This window comes from Halyomorpha halys, unplaced genomic scaffold (genome assembly GCF_000696795.3).
Source record: "Halyomorpha halys isolate HHAL.00 unplaced genomic scaffold, Hhal_1.1 Scaffold367.1, whole genome shotgun sequence".
NCBI lineage: Eukaryota > Metazoa > Arthropoda > Insecta > Hemiptera > Pentatomidae > Halyomorpha > Halyomorpha halys.
This window is the reverse complement of record NW_027115775.1, coordinates 96,834-119,952: the sequence shown is the minus strand read 5'-3', so window position 1 is coordinate 119,952 and position 23,119 is coordinate 96,834. Positions and strand designations below refer to the sequence as shown.

The 23,119-nt window shown below is 29.4% G+C and overlaps 1 protein-coding gene across 2 annotated transcripts in view; it reads right to left on the bottom strand.

Annotated features, from left to right (window-relative positions):
• Positions 1–20,513, bottom strand: part of LOC106681824 (CREB-regulated transcription coactivator) — a 43,731-nt gene extending 23,218 nt beyond the window's left edge. For both annotated transcript variants that reach the window (XM_014422351.3, XM_014422350.2), the window contains exons 1-6: positions 20,290–20,513; positions 16,276–16,516; positions 15,125–15,245; positions 12,197–12,338; positions 11,970–12,092; positions 6,644–6,715 (exon numbers count right to left, since the gene is read on the bottom strand). In XM_014422351.3, coding sequence (XP_014277837.1) covers positions 6,644–6,715; positions 11,970–12,092; positions 12,197–12,338; positions 15,125–15,245; positions 16,276–16,516; positions 20,290–20,403 — 813 coding nt within the window. In that variant the 5' untranslated portion in view covers positions 20,404–20,513. The remainder of the gene's footprint in view (positions 1–6,643; positions 6,716–11,969; positions 12,093–12,196; positions 12,339–15,124; positions 15,246–16,275; positions 16,517–20,289) is intronic.
• Positions 20,514–23,119: the final 2,606 nt, after the last annotated feature.

The window sequence follows — 23,119 nt, the reverse complement described above, 5'->3', positions numbered from 1 at the left end:
TGGTTTGGTGGAGCCCCAGAGCTCAATTCCATATGTCCAAATTGGTCTGATTATCGTAGTGTATACTAATTTTTTGAAGTGAATGGGAAGTTTAGAGCATTGGTCAAGTAAGTGTTGTAGCAATCGGAATCTAAGAGCAGTTTCTTGTCATTTCAGTCTTGTACATGGATTCCAAGTATCTCTTGTCAAGATGGAGTCCTAAGTATTGAATCTGTTCAACAGGTACTAGTGGAGTATTTAGAAAGGATACTGTAGGACAGGAGGGTAGAGGTTTACGACGGAGAGCAAAGCTGATCTGGTGGGATTTGTCAGGATTTATTTTTATTCTCCAGTTTTGACACCATTCTTCAATAGATGTTATGTGTTTCTGTAGTGTTTGTGATGCATTAGTTGGGTCGTTGTCATTGTTTACAGACAGTATACATGTGTCATCAGCGTGATGAGAGGTACATAAAAAATTGAAAGGACTAAAATTATGGAGCTTGGAAAATCCGTAGCAGTTGGTGATCTATCTATTGATAGGTGCTGTTTTTCACAACAAAGCTTCAAAAATAAATCTTATAGATTTTTAAGTTGGGTCCATAATTGGATATTATCAGGGATTAAAAAGTTGAGTGCTAATTATCCAGTTTGTATATCTTTCCTAGAGTACTAACGAGTTATCTTAGTAGTTATCTGGTATTTTTACAAGGAGATAATTTGTAATGGGTGTCCTAGACAAGATTGCTAACTATGAGTCATCTCATAACGGTAAACGTACAGTGGCAGTAAACGTGTTAAACATTAAAAGTTTACTTTTTTGGAATTTTCTCATCCGTTACAGGTTAAAAGCTATAATTTTTCCAATTTTCAAGTCTATACCACAACTAGAAGAAGATTAGAATTTGTATAGACAAGTCTCTGCGTGTGGTATAGTATTAAGATTAGAATGCAAGATGCTCACAATGACACAAAATGTGATGTTCTACAACTTTTATTCTAAGCATTTTTTATTAAAAGTGGTCATCCCCATGGTCAGACATTTTAGGGTCACTATATTGAATTGTTTGGCAAAGTCATTAAAAATTGTCGTTTTCACACCATCAATTTCTGCCATATTACCAAAACAAATTTACAATGTAAACCACTCATTCAACACAGACTTTAATAAATTTTCTTTAAATAGAAAAGTTTTGGCTAGAATGCACTGTTTTGGAGTCATTAATCAATAACAGGAAAAATCCTGAAAATTTTGAAGTTCTTTCAGTGTTAAAACATAAGCCAAGGGATCATGAAAAACCAGCATACATCAATTAGACATCAAATAAAGTGATCAAAATGATCCTCTGATTTGTACTGCATGTATTTCCACTAACAGTACCCACAGGGTCTAATATAACTGGACTAATAATAATTATAAACTATTTAAAATCATTCATATATACCCTATAAATGATATATATACCGAATAAATAATTTATTTCCAATTAAAAACTAAAAATTGTGAACAATTTTTAACTAGAATTATTAGCAACAATTTTATGTCAAGTAAAATTACCAATACTAATAATTTAAAAGTGTTGTTAATGCATATTTAATAAAGTAGTTGAAATAAGTATATAACGAAATATAATTAATAACAGCCCAATAACTCTTAAAGGGATGCCAGAATATTTGACAATCTATATAACATACCAATGAAATGACCATCATTACTAAAGTTAGTATTAAAACACAATATGAGAGATGGAAGGATACATTAAAAAATATATATATATATATTAATAACTAAATAATACAATATTGGGTGTAACAAAAGTTCTAAAAATAAAAACCAAAAATGGGTTCAATACCAAACTGTTTTAACAGATATTGTTGAATGGAATTGAAAATTGAACAGTCAGCCGAAGTGACACTTAATAAGAAATAGGGTGAAGAGGGAGAGGGACAAAGAAAGATTGTAAATGCAATTTTGTTCTATTAATTTTACTTCATTTCTTTTTATTAATATTTACACTACACCAATATAAATATTTTATCATTAGTGGAAAGACTTTGTCAAAAAATATGATTAATAATAACCCAGACATTAAGCATCACCATGAACAAGGACAACTTGAGAAAATAAACAAAGGAACAACCCCCACACTGAAAGATAAAAGGAGAAAAATAAAGAAGGAAGAAAAGCAGCAACTATTTTAATGAAAATCTATACCACTACAACCTATGAAGGGTCAGAGGTACAGTACTATATACGAAAGTACGGTTTTTAGAACAATGGTTATACAAGGAGACTTGCTCATGATCATACTCAAGCACCAGATTTTTCTCCAATTAAGAGTATCTATTTTGTAAATCTGGGATCTCTGAATTCACAGGGTTGACTCACAGCTACAGTAACAGAATAAATAATTATTTTCCACAGCCAGATTCGAACACTGGGGATCTTGGGAGTTAGTAGCACAGTGCCTTACCTACTGAGCCACCACACTCAGTTATTTTAATATTCAAATCAAATAAACCACGTTCATGACATATTTTTTTCATTAATGGAAGGTTAAAGTGTTGTTTGAATATTTATTTGATGTTGATAATACTCAGTGATATAAAAATTTATAGTAAAAACAAAGTGCCCTGATAGCACTGAACTCAATTATATTGTCAAGTGACTAAATTTAATAAATAAAACAGGACAGAAGGGTATTTGAAAAAATAAAAAATTACATTAAAACAATATTAAAAAAAATAATTGAAAAAGGAAGAATTTTGCAACAACGGAAGAATCTTGTTAAGTTGATGATAATATGATAATATGACTAAACATTGTGTAAACTGACAGCTTGTTCCCCTTAATAGACAACGTTGTAAACAAGTCATAAAGGCTAATATAATATAAAATATTAAAATATAAGTCAACTGGGTTTTAATTCTAAGGAGAAATAGTAAGTAGAAATTTAATTCACATGTTAAAGTATTTTGGAAACCAGACCTTTTTAGAAGACTGCAGACAGTTTGCATGGCTTTTAATTAATTTTTCATAAGAACTGTATAAAATGTAGAAGGATTACAATAAAAAAAAAAAATTAATATAATAAAATAAAACATAAACAGTGAGTTATTTGAAGTTTATAACTATTGCTACAAATAAGAAAATTGGAGTGAGGTATAAAGATTATTTAAAATTCACAAAGTTAATTAAATCATATTTCTGGACGATACAAAAAAAGACTGAATACCATGTAAAAAGAGCATTAATAGAATACATATTATTCATTTTCACATTATTCAAAGTTAAGGAAAATAAATTAAAATAGGCTGTTTTTACTTCACTACATTTAGTTATATGTTGCTAATTTTTCAGTTAATCAAGCAATCTTCAGGTACAAATCTGTTCTTATTTATGCAGAGCTTTCAGTGTGAGATATGAGGTCATCTCACTCTAAGAGCTCCACATAACAACATATTTTTACAAGTACAGTAAAATAAGGGACTGGCCTGGAAAAAAAACCAAAACTTTTTTTGAAAGAAATAATTTGTTCATTGTCCCTCTTGTAATGCGAAAAGTAGCAGATATTACCATATTGGGTTTGGTAGATGGGAGGAGAAAAGCAGTAGAAAACTTGTATTTATCAGTTTTTCGTCAATATCTCAAAACCTAGCAGTTTCATCGTAAACATTATATATTATCATAAACAACATTAAAGTACTTTAAAATTCATATAAAAATGTTCAATAGATATTTTTTCCTAGAGTTACCCTCAAATAAGAAAAATAAAATGACACAGACTTATTGGCTCTATTAAATGCTCTTGCTCCACCAACTACCTTGAAAATGATATTACCAAAGAAAAGTAACCAGAAAGAAAAGATTCATCAAATCAAAGTAATTCAACAGGGAATTGGAGGAATAAAAGATGTACTCCTAGCAGTTTATGTTTTTACGGGTTGTGACACAATAGCATTCATTTACAAGAAAGGAAAAATCCCTACTTTCAAAAAAGTACCAGGAGGCTGTTTCATACCAAATTGAAAATATTCAACAATCCAAATGCACTAAAAGATGCTGTAGCTGATGTTGGTGAACATTTTTTCTAGTTCTTACATGGAGTTAAAAGTGTTAAGAGTTTGGAAAGATATGTGATAAACCTGGGCCCTGTTTCATAATAATGTACAAACTAATAATACTATTAGTCTTGTAGATTTAACTTAATACAATTACACTGACTACTAGTTACTTGTACTTCAGTACTTTTTAATTCCTGTAATATCACTAATAGAAAAAATAAATATTTGTGTTATCACCACATTGTTTCTATACTTGTATTTATGAACCAATACTATTATTGGCTTTCATTATGAAACTAATCATTATCGAAAAACATGTTTTTTATCAAATTTCTCCTCCCCAAAAATCCAATATGATAATCCCTACAATTGTTTACCTCATATAACAGAAAGGGTAATGAACAATTGATTTTGAGTGTGTGTGTGTTTATAACACTGAAATAAAATAATAAATTTAATATTACCCAAAAAAATGGTGTTGATGACCAAGGAAGTTTTACAATGTTAAACAGAGTAGAACGAATGAACAATTTGACAAGTTCTAGCTATTTTCTTTCTGGAAAAAACAAGTGTTACCAGTTTTTTACCTCATTTCACTGTACCATGCCTGAACACAGCTTGATCAGTCCAGAGTTTAGCAAAGTGTAAATAAATGTGGTGAAGTAAAAACAAGATACTTTAATTTAATAGAATATATTTCATTTTATGTGGTCAAATAGTCAATTAAAAAAAATATTATAAAACTGAAATTTTTTTACCAAGCAAACAGCTTTTGATTTTATCATGTAAGTTATTCTGCTTACAAAAACAAAAATAAATTAGTAAAATACAAACACAATATTTACTTTACAACCTTTCACATAAAAAAATAAACATCACACAACAGGCATTCAAATTCAAAAATTAGTAACATGGATTATATTGTCTTAGTTAAAATTGAATGAATATCTAATTTTTTTTTTTTAATAGGAAATTAAAAAATTATATCACACTTAACTGCCACAATTCTTTTAAAAACTTTAACATTGACTACGTTGGATGTCAAATTTTTTTCTGTTTAACTTTTTTTTATCTGAAAGACATACAAAGAGAAGAAAGGAACATAAAATACATAAAAGAATGTTATATTATAATGAATTGATAAATGCTGAGTGTAGTTAGATATAACCAACATAAAGAACTTCCTAAATGATCAAATTCCTACATCCAATAAACAAAACAGATGTTTCAAAGCTAAGCTAATAGTCAATATTCACATTAGGCTCTTTTAAGTGGGCTCTTGGTTTTAAACACATTGACTACCAACGAGATAACTTGTAGCAAGCATTCTTGCCAAGGAAGCCAACAACCAATTATCTCTTAGTTTGTATCTCATTTTTTTTTAACTTGCCCTATTTCTTAATATGTACAAATTTTATCTTAGCAACATAAATATGACAAACTAAAAAACTACGAGCTAACTCGTAGAAGGCATCCTTAGTTACCTCGAGTTAGAGTTACCTCGTAGTGGGCAATCAACATGTTGATAGATTAAGAAATACAAAAGCCACGTATCTACTACATCAATAATTAACACCAATCAGGAAAAATCAAATTTTAATAACTATGTAGGGATAAACGGATAAAAAGGTCATAGCAGTCTCAAATTAAAAACTATTTATTTAACCAAATTTTCACCTGTTCAGATATCATCAGTAGAATGTAATTACTAAATTTTAAAATGAATTCTAAATTAGGCTATATAAATAAAGTTTTTAATTTGAGACAACAGTGGCATTATTATTTTTTTATGCAGAAAAATACTACCCACCATTGGTATCTTGATTGGTATAACTAAGCAGGAATCAAACATACATCACAACTCCAACATAATTCCAGCAAAATTCCCTAAGTCAATTAATTTATATCAATAACTGATAATATAAGTCTCACTTTCCATCAGTAAAATCTGGTAAGTCTTCTCCATTTATAATTCTTATTCAGATGGGAACACCCTTAATTTGAAAACAACCAAATAAATTATTATTGTTTTAAATTTAAAGAACTTATATTCAAAATATGAAAAAAAAAAATAAATAAAAAAAGAAAGTTTAAAATAAAAAAGAAAAGTGGAAACACCAACCAAATTTCTCTTTAAAAAAAATAAATAAATAAAAATAACACAGGAAACATTAGGAATATCAAAATCAGCCTTTACTAATAAAACTTAATGTAAGAAATTGCATTCATACCAAACTGGAGTACAAATAATTCTCAATAATCATCAAAATCACTCAGCAAATTTCAATTCAAACAGTCTTATAAGTAAATTAATAACTTACAAACATGCAGTACTTTTTTAAAATTAATATTATACAATATGTTAAAACACATTATCATGCAGACACAAAAATTGTTAGGTGTATTATAAATACAGACATTTATCATCTAAAGATAAATAATAATTCAGGTAGCGAAAAATTATAAGAGGTCTAAAGAACAAAATTATTTTTAAAAAATTAGAATTAAAAGTATTTTTATAAATTGTGCTAAAATTACTGACTAAAGAAATATTATTTTAGTTCATCTATCATTTAACTATTAATATTGTATAAAGTACCTTAAACATAGAAAGTTGTGGGGAGATTTGAGAACTAGTTCTGGATTGACAAAAGTGCCGGTGGTGTGGATCCTACAAACAAACAAAATTTAACAATTAAATAGCAAACTAAGAATGCATATAACTTAAATTATGAAACTTAATTACATACATCGGTGAATACCAATTAAACACTAAGTTTATTCTATACAGTTTAAAATTATAGCTATAATATTAAAGCCATTGAGAAAGAATGCTGAGTATCTACAATTCAGAGAAAATCAGTGTTGGGAAGAAGTAGTAGCTAACAATATTTGCAAATAGTAACTAAAAGTTGACTGGTTCCAAATACCAATGTCATAATTTTAGTAATAACAGTCTAAAATCCACAATGATGACTAGTAGCTACAAAAGTAAATAAAACTAGTAGCTGAACCTGAAGAATATAGCAACTGAAACTACTTTTGTATCAACAATTCAGTAAAAGTTTAAGCAGTACTAATTTCCATATTTCAAGAGATATTGTGATTTTATTGTTTTATGAAGGAATGAACCGCTTGTATAATTATTGAATGTTAAAGAGACTAATAAATTTTAACATTGGAATTTCTTGATTTTTGGACATACAGAGGGCGGCTAATTTCTTGTTTTTTATATAATGGAAAAAGTAAAAAATACGGATTTTTGTGTTTTTCAATCTGATAAAACTGCCTCATGTGCTATGATTGGGAGATCAGGGTGTTGAAGCATAATCATTTAATCCAATTTTCTTTGTGAATAAATCACTTACATAAGGACTTGATCTGATTAAATTTCTGATTCTTTTAATTTTCAAAACTTACAAATTAATTCAACATCCCTGAGAAGTTAATTAGAATGGTTTAACTAACCATGAGAGAGGTGAGATGCATGGTGCAGATTGGGGGAGCAAGATCTTATAAATTTGTCTCAGGAAGAGGACTAAGGCAGGGGGATGCACCTCCCTCCTCTTTGATTTGGCTCTTGAAAAGGCCATTAGAGAATCTGGAATTCAAGTGGGCGGAACAATATTCAGCTTCTTGCTTACGCTGATGACATTGACGGACGCTCTTTCCAAGCTATCTCTGATGGATTTATGAAACTGACTGAAGCAGCAAGAAAAATGAGGCTTGAAGTGAATGCAGAAAAGACCAAATACATGGTCACAGAGGAAATCCCCAGGCCCGGTAAAGAAATCAGGAACGGAGAATATACTTTTTGAAAAGTCCCCGAGTTTGTGTATCTTCAAAGAGTTCTATGTACCAACCACTGTTATTATAGCCTCAGTCCCTATTATAGGAGCCGTGCCTTGTCTAAGGACACCAAGATTTATTTATATAAAACAATTATTCGACCAATTCTTCTGTATGGCTAGGAAACGTGGACTATCTCCAAGGCTGGTGAGCACAACTTAATGGTCTTGGAGAGTAAGATTCTCTGTAAAATATTTGGAGCTGTCAAGGTTGACCAGAAATGGAGACGTCGAACAAACCAGGAGCTCAAAGTTTTATATAAGGAACCAGATGTTGTCCAGTTTGTGAGGCTCAGTAGATTGAGGTGGGCAGGGCATGTTGCTCGGATGGCTGAGTGATCTGCCAAGGAAAATAGTGACCAAGGTACTACATGGAACAAGACGCAGAGGGAGACCACACCTTCGATGGAGTGATGGTGTGAGTGGTGATGCCAGGACCATGATGGGAGTGAGGAACTGGATGGTGGCCGCACAAGATCGTAATGATTGGTAGAGGCTGATACAGGAGGCCAGGACTCGACATCAAGTTGTGGAGCCGAATCAATAATAATAATAAAATAAAGGAAAACAACAATTTTTCAAAGGATTCCATAGTAATATTCATTTCATAAAGGGGTATTAAGGATAAACAATTTTGAGAGTGATTTATTAACATATATTTTAATTCGACAGTATATCCTGCATGTTTTTCCCTGATTCTTAGTTTAAATTTGGTGACTATTTTGGCTTTGTTAACTTCCATTTCTTTCTTCAGATATTCTAGTCTATCCTCCAGCAGTTTCCAACAAGTTGTTGCTGTAGAAGGTTTTTTGTTTTCAAAGTTTGAACAGTTAATTGTGCTCCAACCAAAGAAATAGCATCAATCTCTGGTTAGGTAAGTTAACAGTTACTTTTTTTATTATTTATTGTTTTAAAATCAAGAAATATCTCACTTATTTTTAAGTAAACACTAGTTTAAACAAAAAAATTGAATTGATGCACATGATGTTAGTCCAGAAAATTATTTTTTGTCATTTGTACCCTTGTATAGGATAGACTGCAAAGTCACCTGATAAAGTGAACTTTTTTTTACATCAATTTATAAGTTAATAGAATCATATTATTGATAAAAAAAAAAATCATTATTGCAATAACTAATATTTAAATAATAATTTTTAGAACAAATTTAGTTATCAATCAATTTTCATTATGAAAAAATAAGTATAAACCAAATATACATCAAATTAATGTTTCTTGAATTTCTTACTGCTTGTTTCATTTTATTTATGTAATTTTATCATTTCTAAGATCTATATCTTGTTGTCTTCTTGTTGTTTTGTTTTTTAAACTTATTTCAATAAGTTTAGTACTAATATTTTGTTAACGATATTATAGTTAGTATCAATATTTATAATTTTATATATTTTAGTAGGTATATCTATATAGTATTTTAGTAAGTACCAAAATTCAGTATGTTTAGCATCAATATTGCTGATAAATAAAAATATTTACACCTTCAATTTAAATGAGTTTTATTATAACCCCCACCAATCCTTAAGAAGCTTATTGGGTATTATATACAAGATGAATGTTTTCTATTTCAGCAAAAAAATTGTATTAATTTTAAAACTCTAAAATTACCTTATGTACATGACCATACAAAAAACAAAGAAAAAATATTTTTGTTATATCCTTGCCAAATTAGAGGTTAAACAAGGTATTATTTCATTTTAACTTAATTTTTATAAAAGGAAATTTGAGTATTAACTGAAGTTCTTTTATTGGGAGATTGATGATTGACCCTGTGTAATAATAAAAGGAAGATGGTTCGGGTGTGGTCAAAGGAAAAAACTCAAATAGTCATAAAACTATTTACTATGACCCAACGTTTCCCCCACATTATAGGGCTTCTTCAGGGCTAAAAAAGATACAAACACTTACATGAGGTATAATAAATGGAAAAAGAAATTACAGTGAAACATAAAATTAAATAAGAATAATAAAAGGTTTTAGACAATTAATGAAAACGGAAATAACAATGGGTAAAAAAGAAATATAAAATACAATACACACTAAAAGATGGAAAAAGGGGAATAAGAGTAAGATCAAGAATAAAGGAAAATATTCAACAAGGTAGGAAACATACCTTTCAGACTGCAGGCCAGTACGAGAAAGAACGGTTGACACGGTTTAACGGTTGGAAGTTTAAAGGAAGAAGTGGGGGTTGACAGCTAAGAAATGTTACATTTGAAAATAATTATAAAGTAAGAAATTATTAAAAATAGGTAAACATTGAAGTAACATATGAATATAAAGTACATATAAAATATATGAGTATAAAAGAAAAAATATGGAAAGTAAATATGAAATATAAAGTAGTAAAAGTAAGTATAGGGGGATTTAAAAAATAAAAATAAAAAAAAACAGATAAAATATATGGCAGGAAATTAAGCTTCTCAAACACAGAACAAAAGAAGACTTATGGAGGTTTTATAAGGCTTAAGATGTGTCTGTATGTCAGGAAGATGCAGTTTTTATAAACTTTATGATTGACAGATTTCTGAATTGATATGAATGGATTCCAAAATGAGGCCTTTTTTATGGTTGGGGACAGTAGCAAGAATGATCAAAGTTAAAAGAATGATTGAAATTACAGCATGTTCAGACAATCTAGAGGCAAAAGGGTTACAGGAGTTGATAGAAGTTTTGTGCTGGGAAATACGGTTTTTAAGTTAGTTTTTAGTTTCGCCGATATAGAAATAATTACAACAAAGGGAATCCGGTAAACTACATTGGAATGGTGTAAGAAAGAAATACAATCTTTTAAACTAGACAAAAGATAGAAAATGTATGTTTCCTAACTTGTTCATTATCTTCCTTTATTCCATATTTTACTCTTATTCCCCATTTTCCATCTTTTAGTATGTATTTTATTTTATATTTCTTTTATATCTGTTGTTATTTCCGTTTTCCATACTCCGTTTTCATTAATCTTCCTTTTATTATAGTTTTTTATTAATGTGTAGTTCCACTTATTTATTTAATTTTTAAATAGTATAGTAGTTACAATATAACAAGAAACATGACTAATAATAAGTAGTTTCTATCATAAGTACTTTTCTCAACCACTAAGCTGTTCATGAAAGTCTTATAATACTTCAGTTGAACAAAAAAATAGCCGGGAATCAATTACATCAGAAACTGTACTTGGAGTTTTAAGTTTTTACAACAATTTAACTAGAATGGCAATTTGGGAGTAAATAAATGCCAATACCAAACAAATCAATAGGTATGAGGATAAGATGGTCCAATTGCTTCCTATGAGATATATCTGTTAACCTTATTTTTCTTATTAATGCATGCTAAAACCAATTTCTTTTTCTTTTCTTATGGAATTTTTTTGAAATACATAGAAATATTTAAAAAAAGAAATACAATTAATGATCAAAACAAATTTTTTAATGGATTTAATATCAATTATTATCTTCAACCATTTATCAAATCATATCAGATGTTTACAATTTGTTGCAATGTTTGATAAATACAGAATTTAATTTAGCTTCTCCCTGTCTTCAGAGGGTTTGATCAAAGATAAGAAGGGTTATATTAATGAAATTTATTTTAGGTGAAGATATATTTGTTAAAATTATACACTATGGTAAAATAATCTTGTTTATAATAAAAAAAAAAATTATATCCATGTTAATTCTCATACAAATAGGTATGTATGAACAAAATTAAACACGGGTGAAATTTGATAAATAGTCAAAGATAATGATTTATATTAAATCCATTAAAAAAGTTTTTTGATCAATAATTTTTTTTATTTTAAATATTTTGAAGAGTTTAAAAAATATCCATAAAAAAAAAAAAAAAAATTGGTTTTGACAGACATTAATAAGAAAAATAATGTTAACAGATACATCTCATAGAAAGAAATTGAACCAATGGATAGAGGTAAGTGAAAAATAATAATATGTGAGACCACATTGAAGGACTTAAATGTATAAGAAAAATTTGAAGTAATATAAGAGTATGAAGATGATTTAAGCATCAACTGAAGTATTTATGATGAATAAACTGTAACAAATAACTTACAGAATGATTCATTACATAAGGTGGTCCCGGTGCTTCATTAGGTGAAGTTCCCACTAAAGTAAACTTATTGTTTCGAATAAGTTGAGTAGGTGAAAGACTTCGAGGAGAACCACTGTGTGAGTTCTAAACAAATAAAAACTAAGTTACAATAAATTTATACAGATAGAAAAAAAACACATTGTCAAGTTATACAAATTTTACTTTTAAAAAAAACATAAATAACTTACATTGTAACAATTTGCGTCCTCCTGGTCAATTGGGATGTCCAAGGGAGAAGGTATATGAAAGTTGGATAAATCAGGAAGAGAACCGGTGTTATTTGCAATTGGAATTTGTATTGCTCCAGGTTCCTGCTGTGATGGATATATGCTATAAAAATAAAATAATAATTTAATACATAACATAAATCAAAGCCATAGAATTAAAATTTCCAAAAATACAACAAAAACCTCAATCTAATCAAAACTTCTACAAAACATATTTATTTTTACTTTTCAAAAGTAAAACATTTTTTATTGATAAATATTTTATAAAACTAAAGTTTCGCTAAGTTTTTAAACTAAAATATTGATCAAATAATAAAAACTTTTATTTATTATGTAATTCTTTGCCCCTAACTTCCACTTAACAGAGACTTTTTCAAAGCAAATGGAACTAAAGCTGAGTCTGTGTACATTTATAAGAAGGACTTGTTAACAGAACTTGAAAATAAAGTATATGATATGAAGTTGGGGGAAATAAAACTGTCCACTTATGGGAGATGTTGGGTTCATAGAAATGTGAGTTGAAGGAAGTTCCACTGTATTACAGAAACAATAAAAATCACAATTTTTTTGTTATTTAATTGAAAAACAATGGAACAAGTCACATTATTTTAATTAAACCATGTGTGTATATGCAAATAATAAATTAATTTTACATCCATAATTATCTAAATTTATGTGCAGGGGAGACTCCATCACATTGGACAGGAACATAACTTGGACACTTTCCCCTTCTACAGTATGAGTGGATGGTAAATGGTATGAAATGATGGGTAAATTTAGTATTGTAATTTCATTATCTAGAGGATTAAATAAATGTTTAATAATTGTTTCTCATGATTTTATTTCTCTTATCGAAAATTTGTGAAAGGAGGGAGCTTTCATGCTTGAAAAAAAAAGTGAATTTATAGCATACTGCAGAAGGGTGTAATGACGTGTGAAATAGCTTAAATTTTTAATAGAAAGTTATTAATCATATTTTAGTTATACTGTCAGACTAGAGCAATTCTAATGAACTTACAAATAGCCCAAACATGTGTAAATGAAGGATAGCTCCCTTTTTTACTAATTCATTCAATAAATTGTTTCACTATTCATTATTGTCCTCAATGTTAGAACAATGTTATTTGTAATAAATAACACTGTAAACTAAAATAAAATTAATATAAAAAACCTCTATCAGTGCTTAAAACCTTATCTCACCAAGAACATCCATATTGGAACAAAATTCTAACTGCCAAATGGTAATAAAGAGGTACAACTAGGTAGAATATCACCATAAAGATATGGAAATAAAAGATAATTGCTTCAAGATATTTTACAAAGTAATTAGTAAGTTTAATTAATAAAATCTTTATAATATAGTAAATTTTAAATATGAAGCTCTGTTTCTCAAAATATTGTAAATGCAGCAAGAACCTTGTCAAACCAAGGTCATGAAATGACAATTGATGAATTGTGGCTTTGTCATGAAATGATAAATTGTGGCTGAATGTAGAGGTAAATCATGACCATCCAGACAGTGCTAAACACCTTCCTTGTTACCTTATTGGTTAGTGGGGCAACAACCTTTACTTTACCTCAATAGTTTTCTACCTATACCAGACCTCTATATGTAAAAAAAAAAAAAATGTATTTAATTTTTTATCCACACTTTTCCTTGAATTACCTAATTTTCTAAATTATACAGAAATTTCTTTCTGTTTAAAACTATTCTCAAGATTCCGTGATTCTGTGACTCTAAAGATCAGTCAGTTCCTAGTTTCCTTATTTCATCCCACTTAGATTATGATTGCCTATTATACTGTGAACAGTAAGGTAAACTTGAGATAAAACAAAAGGAACAAATGACTAGTTTCATTAGATACATTGACAGGATTCCAAGGTCTACATTTTGTAGGGAAAGTTAACGTCACTTTACCCAGTTTCTGACAGTTATACTACCTAGAAAAAAAACCTAGCAATATTCTTACTTTGATCAAACTGCTCTCCTCTTTCCACTTTTTAAATACCAGAACTTATCTAACCAACTTGTATACCCTCTACCACACAACTGCTTCCTTAATAAATCATTCATTATTCATGCTAATTTTATTAAAATTCCTTACCCATTGTAATTCCTTCATTCTAGCATATATTAAACACCACTTATTTCTTTAACTATTTAAACTATAATCAATCACTCCAAAGTAAAAAATACTTATTTATAATTAAACAAATACCTTTGCTAAGTTACCTTGAACTTTTAATAATTATTTATAAATAATTATAAAAAATAAAATACATTTTGTGATATAGCGTCATAAATCCATGTATTTATATACAATTATATTATTGTACGGATACAATATGTCCCAGAATAAACGTTATTTTTATTTATTCATTCATTCAATAAAGATTATTGTTCATTTCATTTCAAATAAAAATGACCTAAGGTTGCTATTCCTCCTTAACGAACTGGACATATCAATAAAATTCAGCTAGGAAGAATTTTTTAGCAAATGCGGAAGCTTATTAAATAGAATGTACAAGAAATTTGACTACATTTGCAACTTCAAAAGTAACATTGCAAAAATAAATTCATAGTGAAATGGAAGTTGCTAGAAAATGTATACTTTTTTGGAATTGGAAAGCAGCTGTCCTTCAACGATCAAACTAACAGAACGAAAGAAGAAATGAAGCCATGAACAAAAAATGGTGTCATTCAGTGTGCAAGTATTGAATTAAAGCTAGACTTAAGATAAATAATTTTGAACTACTGTAATCCATATATATAATATCTTTAATAATTACGATTTTATTATTAATTACCCACTGGGAGCACATTGTAATACACAAAAAAATATACATATATTAAAATAAGTTTTAAAACCAAAGTTATGAAAAAAGTACCTAATTCCAGGAACTCTAGGCAAATCTAATGCTGACCGTGGCCTAGCCTCTGGATTACAAGAGAAACTTCTTTTCATTGATTCATAATCATCATTGGCTTGTGTATGGCATTCATTAACACCTAAAAAATTACATTTTAATAATTACAAATTTCGAGAAATATAATGACTAACAAAAAATAAAAATTTGTTTTAGAAATAATGTAAATTAACTAGAATAGGATACAGGGTTTCATTCAAATAATGTTCAATAACCAATAATCAAATTATTGATTTGATATTTTTACAATTAATTTTGCTACTACAAAATTTAAAGAACAAAACATTTTCCAATCCAACCTGTCCAACAGCGAAAAAAAATTATTAAAATCGCAAGGTGAAATGCGGAAGTAAACAAGAAGGTACAGTTTGATAGCATCATTGCATAATATTTTTTTATTCAACTTTCTGCAGTGGGACTAGGCAAATAGGACAGCTTGAGAGTATGACATTTTCTGTTATATTAGCCATGGATCAACTATGGGATTGAAAATCCTCCCGGAGTATACCAAGCTTGTTCAATAAGGAAAAGTGTAACAGTTAATCATCAATGCTGACCAAATAAACTACCTATTAGTCAAGAAAAAGCACATCCTTGCTGAGTACTAACCACAGGACAATTCTATGGATGGCAGTACTATAAGTATATAATTATTAATACTACTATTATCATTATAATTGTCTAATAAATATACAGAGCTACAGCAGAGATAAATAATTCATATTTAAAGAGAGGTAAATACCATGGAAGAAAATGGAAAAATTGGAAATCGGGGTAGCAAATACTAGACTAACATAATTAAATTAGGCACTGATATTCTAAATCTTAAGAAAGAATTTAGTTTAAAAAAAAAACAGAAATGTAATTTATAAGGAAATTCAGGTTAAAACTGCAGAAATTCAAATTAGTAAAGCTATATGGTCAATTATTTTTCTTAAAACATTATCGGCTGATTAAGTCAGAATAATTATTATTTTACTACCTATTATAAATATTGCATACGTAAATAACAATTACAAATATCTATCTATATTCTACTATTTTATCAATCATATATTTTTTTTCTACTGTTTTTCACAACTCAATGATTTGTCTAACTTCACTACATATACCTCTTCTGTGACTATTATTTTCATGAGAACTAGTGTGAAGGGATGAATCACTGTGGGTTCTTCTCCATGTGGTTTCTAAAGGTGGAGATAAATAAGAACCACTATATGGTGATGTATCAATTCGTTTTTCAGCTGGGCGTGATCTCATGGGCCCAAGAGCAGCACTACGAGGTCGTTCACGATACACTAATGGATGATGTTGATGTGAGTTTCTTAAATCATCCAAAGAAGTCAAACTTTGCTAAACAAAACAAAAGAAGAAACAACAATGATCATTTTATGTGTTTTAAACAATAACAATAAAAAAACCAAAATAAAACTTTGTGTTCCTTGTTCATTTCAATTTTTGAAATGGTACAAATAATTAATTATAATAAGTATAAAACTTTTTCTCAGAAAAAAAAAACTTTTGTTACTGACAATGCATACACTAACCAATTTTTTAAAAGGCATACAAAATTGAGATTCCTTAACCGATAAAAACATTCTTCTTTATTTTAGAGTGCCAAAAAGGATCTTCTTTAGTCCTGCTCCCCTTTTGAGTCTATGCTCGAAACTCTCACAACTAACTAATGTTCCAACCTTTAAACTTATTATCTCTTGAAATCCTGATAACTTAATGAATAATAAGAAAAGAAAAATGAAGAGAGATCAAGATACCACTGGCCAGCATAACCAATTTGTTCTTGCTTCCAAATTGCCTCGCTCCACTCATCATATCTTATGCACTATACCAAACTGACTTTCCATTTATCCTAAAAATTCCTAATTTTTACACTTCTGTGATTTATCTGGAAAATTTCAGAAGGGGTGTGGTTAAAGGTGAGTGGAAGATTGGCGTTTTTGGTCTACAATGATTCTTCTTCCACTATCAATAAAAACTATCATTAAGATCAAATGTACAATCTATATCCGTTTCTTCATCCTCATCAGTTTCACACCTACAGGTCCAAGAAGATAAGTGATATCTCTCCAATTCACTCATTTTCATCAGTATTTAACAGGGAATAGCCACATTTCCAATATAACCTAAAAAAACATCTCAATGCTTAAACACCACCTAAGATTCCTTGATTCATTTCCTTAAAGTACCCATCACCTTCTAGTATCCTCCCTTACTCTCCCACATCTCAACAACAGATGCCTAGTGTATGGAGGACTATCTATTGAACTAGAAATGAGACTAAAAAGATTAATGAACTGCTTCATAAGATTCATCTTCAGTATTCCTAGGTGTTCTCAGATCTCTCATTACTATTCCGAGCAAAGTTTGCTCTATCCCAGTATCCGAAGACTATACCTTTATGACGCATTTATATTCCAATCCCTAATAAAAAAAAAACCTTTCTATATAGTTGACCGCCTCACCCTACGTTTATCCATTCACCTGTTAAACACAAGATCTCAACCAACCGATTTCTCTTCCCATAGAACTGCCTCCTTTGAAAAATTCTTTGCAGTTCAAATTACCTTATATTGGAACTTCTTACCCATATCCATCTGTACAGTTTCCCTCTTAACACCATTTAAACACCAATTATATATCCATCTCTTTGATCATTAATATTCTATGAACTTTTACATAATAAATACCAATATTAGCTTGGATAAATATGTATGTTTTGTTCATATTTTATGTATATAATTATTATAAGTTTTATTTAATTATGTTTAAAATCAATTAATGCAGCCACACAAATGCTCAATTTGGTTTATATTGGTATAATATTTCTTGTATAATTAACAACTTCTGAATATTCTTCTCTAGTAATTTCATTGATTTTATTATCAGTTAGTTTCAGAAATTTTAAAACTTTTATTACAGTCAAAATTCTGTAACCCGAAACTTATAACTTAAAAGTAAAACCTTTTCCTTGATGAATTTTATTAAGGAAAATAGAAAATTGATTTTTATTATACCCAACTCAAAAAATGTAATGTCTTGAAAATGTGATAATTCAAAGTAAAATCGACCTCTATTCAACTTTGACTTACTGAAGAGTATTTTCAGCCATAACCCCTTAATTTGTGCCCAAACTAATTTAATTGATTTTAAGTGGCCATGAGAGGGTAGAAGAAGTAGACATTGTGACCATCCAGTTGCCATCTATCTCATAAAGTGGGAATCTTGGTTTATGGAATTTAACAATATCCAAAAGTTCACATATAAACACACTTTTGTCAAATGAAACATTTTCCAATGGTATCCACTTTTAATGTCTCATTTTCAACAGCTTATTGAGGGATATTTTATTTAACCAGACTAAAGAAATAAGAAGAGTTACACACTAAATTGGTGTATTTCTGTTTTATATTAGGTAGCAACAGATCGGTAAATCATTTTGTAAATATTATGTTATTCATCTATAATTGATAGTCATTTGCACTTTCCTTAACCCTAAATAACAATTGGGTCTATAGGATCAATCTTTCACATTCTCCTGCATGAAGTTTATACAATTAAAGCGCAGACATATATAAACTGTAAAATTATGAATTGTGGAACTCTTTGAATAATTAATAATTCTAAATTATACCAAAATAAAAGCCCATTTCTTTCAATTTTAAAGAAAATAATTCAACGTTTAAAAACCCAAGATGACAAAAAAAAAAAAAACAGTAAACAGAAACATGTTCCCATAAAATAAACTTATATAGGTGAGATATAACTGATTTATTGCATTGATTTTACTTCAATTTTCATGTTCCAAAACTTTAACTTCAAAATCTGGAATCTTATTGTAGCAACTGGTCTCATGAAATGTTTATATTCCTCAGAAATAGTATACAAGAGTAAGAATCAACTAAAGTCATATTACAATGCCCAAATAATAATGAAGTAATAGATTTTGAGTAGATAAAATAAAATATATTAAATGATAAAAAAAAAATACTTTGAATACTTCTTAAATATAGTATTACCTAGAGTCTATATTAAATATAATATAGGTTTGTTGCAACAAAGGTCAGATAAAAAAAACTAAGATGTAGTACAGAGGTATGCATTCATACCTTAGCGACTGTGTCTAAGGTATGAATGTAAACCTCTGTACTACATAATAAGAAAACGACAATAAAAATACCAGAAATACTCCAACCAAGAAAAGTTCTCAAAGCACCAGGAGGTCTAATTACAAAGCAATTTAATAACTATCTATACATGATCAAAACTTGCCTGTAACGGAATTCAAAACTAAAATACTGCAGATTTCATATAAATATAGTCAATACGTAAACTTCTAATAACTGGTGATTCTAAGCCTAAAATCACAATGTATGAAACAGGTCACTATATGATAACATATACTAATATTTAGAAGAAAAATAGTAAAACTCTAGTTAACAATTCAAAAAAAAGAAAAATATTTTTACAACTTACAGAATATCAAAAATAAAACAACACGAGCAATTTCCTAAAAGCTATAGCTAGCTATAGTTTCATAAACACTGAAGGAATAGTTCCTCCTAATATTGCGAATTACTTACTTTCACGAGGCAGACCTAAAAATGTTTACTGATATGCACAAGCAATGTGTACGGTGTTTGTCATCATTAAAGTCAAGTCACTATAAAAACATGCAGCAGAGAAATGACAACAGTAGCAGATATAAATAATAACAAAGGATGAAAAAGTAATAAATTGGCTGCTTTGAACAAAACTTGAAGTATTTATAATTATTTAAGTGAAATAAATGATATATGGTCTTCAAATCCCTAAACAACTGTTGGACAAAGGATTAATGTTTGTACGCCAATTCAAATTGAACAGCCAAAACATACAAGCATGGAAATGATAGTTCAAGAGTTAAAGTTCCTACATGTGTAGCTGATTTTAAAGTTTCAAAACCGTACTATAAACAAAAATACTTTCAATAACACAAATGATAATACTATGTAGATGTCACAAGAGAAACAAAACGAATTTAGAGAACTAATAGTTCACTAGAAGCAAATAATGCAATTACACATCTTATAAATAAGAACTTATTCCAAATAAGAAGAAAACAAACTTACTCTATTTGTGGCGTCAGATACCTCACGCATAATTTTTTCGAATTCGGCTGTTTCTTCTGCTTGTTTTTGATGGTGCAACGCAATTTTCTCACTGAACTTCCTCGGATTAGCCATAATGAGTAAATAACTTAACAAAACATGGAAAATCAAATTTATCTACACTATTATTCTCCTTTGACAGAGGACAGATTAGTATTATCGGGGTCTGCTGAGGTAGGAATCGATTTCACCGAGCTACTAAGAGGTAATAGCACAAGAAAGAAAAAAGTAGGCGTAATATGGTTCGGTGGGGAGCTTTTAAATATTTAGGTAAGGCACGCCCACTTCTACTGATTCGTAGATCGTGGCCTTCTATTTTGATCTGTAACTTTTTCAGCAGATATTATTTTTATTTTTCATCAGTTTAAAGCAACTAAGAAGGTTCTAAGAAAGTAATTTACAAATTAGTAAAATAAATTCTTGAAATTAAAAAAAAAATTGTGTAAAGAAGATGCACCCACATTTGAACAAGTGTTTACTTTTTAAGCCAAGATTCAACTTGGAGGCTGACAATATCGCAACCTCTGACATCCTGAAATTGATATTTCCTGCTTTATTATCAGGATTCGCTTGATAGTTGGCAGTACTATCAACTATCTGAACTTGTGCTACAAACTTGCAAGGCAAATATTTGTCTTCTAAAAAAGTGGAAAACCCCCGGCTGTTTCCTCCAAATGGAGATAAAAACGCTTAAGCATGCTTGAGCGTGTATATCCCCCTCGAGATATACAGTCTGACGTAATTTATGTTTATAATACGCCTAATGAAGTATAGAGCGAAGAAAAATCTATATTTATAAAATGCAAAGATCTATACTTATAAAATCTCGTATCAATTTATCAATTAACTGATTCAACAATATTTTATTAACTAATTACAATAAATTTTAAATTTTATATATAAATTTGGACTATATAGCATAAACTACGTAAATAATTTGGTCAAGGATGATTATATCATGGTAATGGGCGTATAATAAAATAAAAGAAGTAGCTCTCACATAGAAATTGAAGAAAGAAGGCACTATCCAGAGAGGACTGGTGAAATATTGGCATGGAAGCCAATGCCCACCCCGGGCTGTGGTGCTGCGTAGTGAGCTCTCATATAAGACCGAATATTATTAGTGACGTACTGCTTAAAAGTTCAATGGTTTAATGTTATAGCAATTCAAATATATGTTAGAATGGAACAAGAAACACAGATAAAACAAAAAGTAACAAATATTCTGGATCAAATTTCGGTTCAAATTGTTTTTTAAAGATTTCAATGAGGACATTAATGCCCAAGCACATTTCTAGGGAACTTATGTTAGGTTATGTTTTAAAGCCAAAAAAATGAACCGTTTTTGAGATAGAGCACGAATTAAGCACGTGTCAAACCCCACTCTAAGGTTAGATCCATGGTTTCCATGGGATACTTATTACACGTTGTTTCGTTCATTCCTTTACCTATGAGTCTTTTTCCATTGGAGCTTGGGCATTACTTATTTAATTAAATGTTATAAACTGCTTTAAGTAATTTACTACGGTATCGTCACCAATAAATATTGTGAAAATTAATTTTTACAGATTTTCTTGTAAATTACACCTAACAAAGAGGGTAAATATAGAGTTTATGTATTCATCATAATCTGACCGACAACTGAGCGAACAGCTCTACCAATATTTATTTTTTATGGTTCATATTATTCGACTAGATACCGTGAATCTTTTAAAACAAGTCGAAATCAAGATTCTAAAAATGATTGTATCTAATCCGTTTAGTATGTCCGTCTGTGCTTATAACAATACTGTGGGCTAAAAATTTAACCAATTCAGAGGTTATATTTCTCAAATAACGCAGTGACATTGTAAGAGCTCAAAATATTGTTCTAACTCTGTTTAGTTTGTCCATTTTTGAATATGTAACTTCTTTTTTTTTTTAACAAACGGTTTAACCAATTTCCAATTTTCATGTCCCAAATTAATCAGAAAGTTGGATTCCTACCAAAACATATGTTCATGTTAGGCCTAGATATAAGGTCTAAACGAGTACAGTTTAGGATTCATATAAAGTTTCTATAGCTGAAACTTAACCGTAAATTGAAGTTATATTTTTAAGTCAAGTTTACTTATAACGTAAATTTACTAAAGATAGTCAATATAAAGAGTACATCTTTATCAATTGTGTTTGTTGAACAGACTTTCTTGGTAGGGCCGTTTGTAGCTCAGGTGGTTGAGGCCCAGTTCTTTGCAACGTAAGTCGAGAACTGCGGGCGATGACGGTTCGAATCCGGCTTGGGGGGTGAACTTTTTCATTTCGTGGCGGCCCCAAGATATGAAAAACTTGACTCTTCACTATGGTTAGAATAGGTTGGTCACCTTTAGATAACCCTCTCTCCCCTTATGTCAGAAATGACCAGGAAGGGGGTCATAAAAAACAAAACAAAAAAAACTTACCATATTTCTTACTAAAACACATTTTGTCCTACTTTTCTAGGTTAGTCGGTACAACTTATTTGAATAGTGTTGTAGCATAGTGAGGTAACAATTGACTTGTTTCCAGGAGTAAAATAAGAAAAAAATATTTTAATGCAAAAAAAGAAATCGATTATATTGAACGAGTATAAATCACAGAAAAAAAAGTCTTTTTTTAAAGTGAGATTCGTTGTTAGCATCCTCAAAACTGCTTAACTACGATTTTTCATAGAAATTAATAAATATTTTACATGTCCATTTCTTTTTTTGGTTTCGATAGATTTATTTACTGATAGATATTACAATCTGCCACACAGTTGTGGGCAATAGGTAAT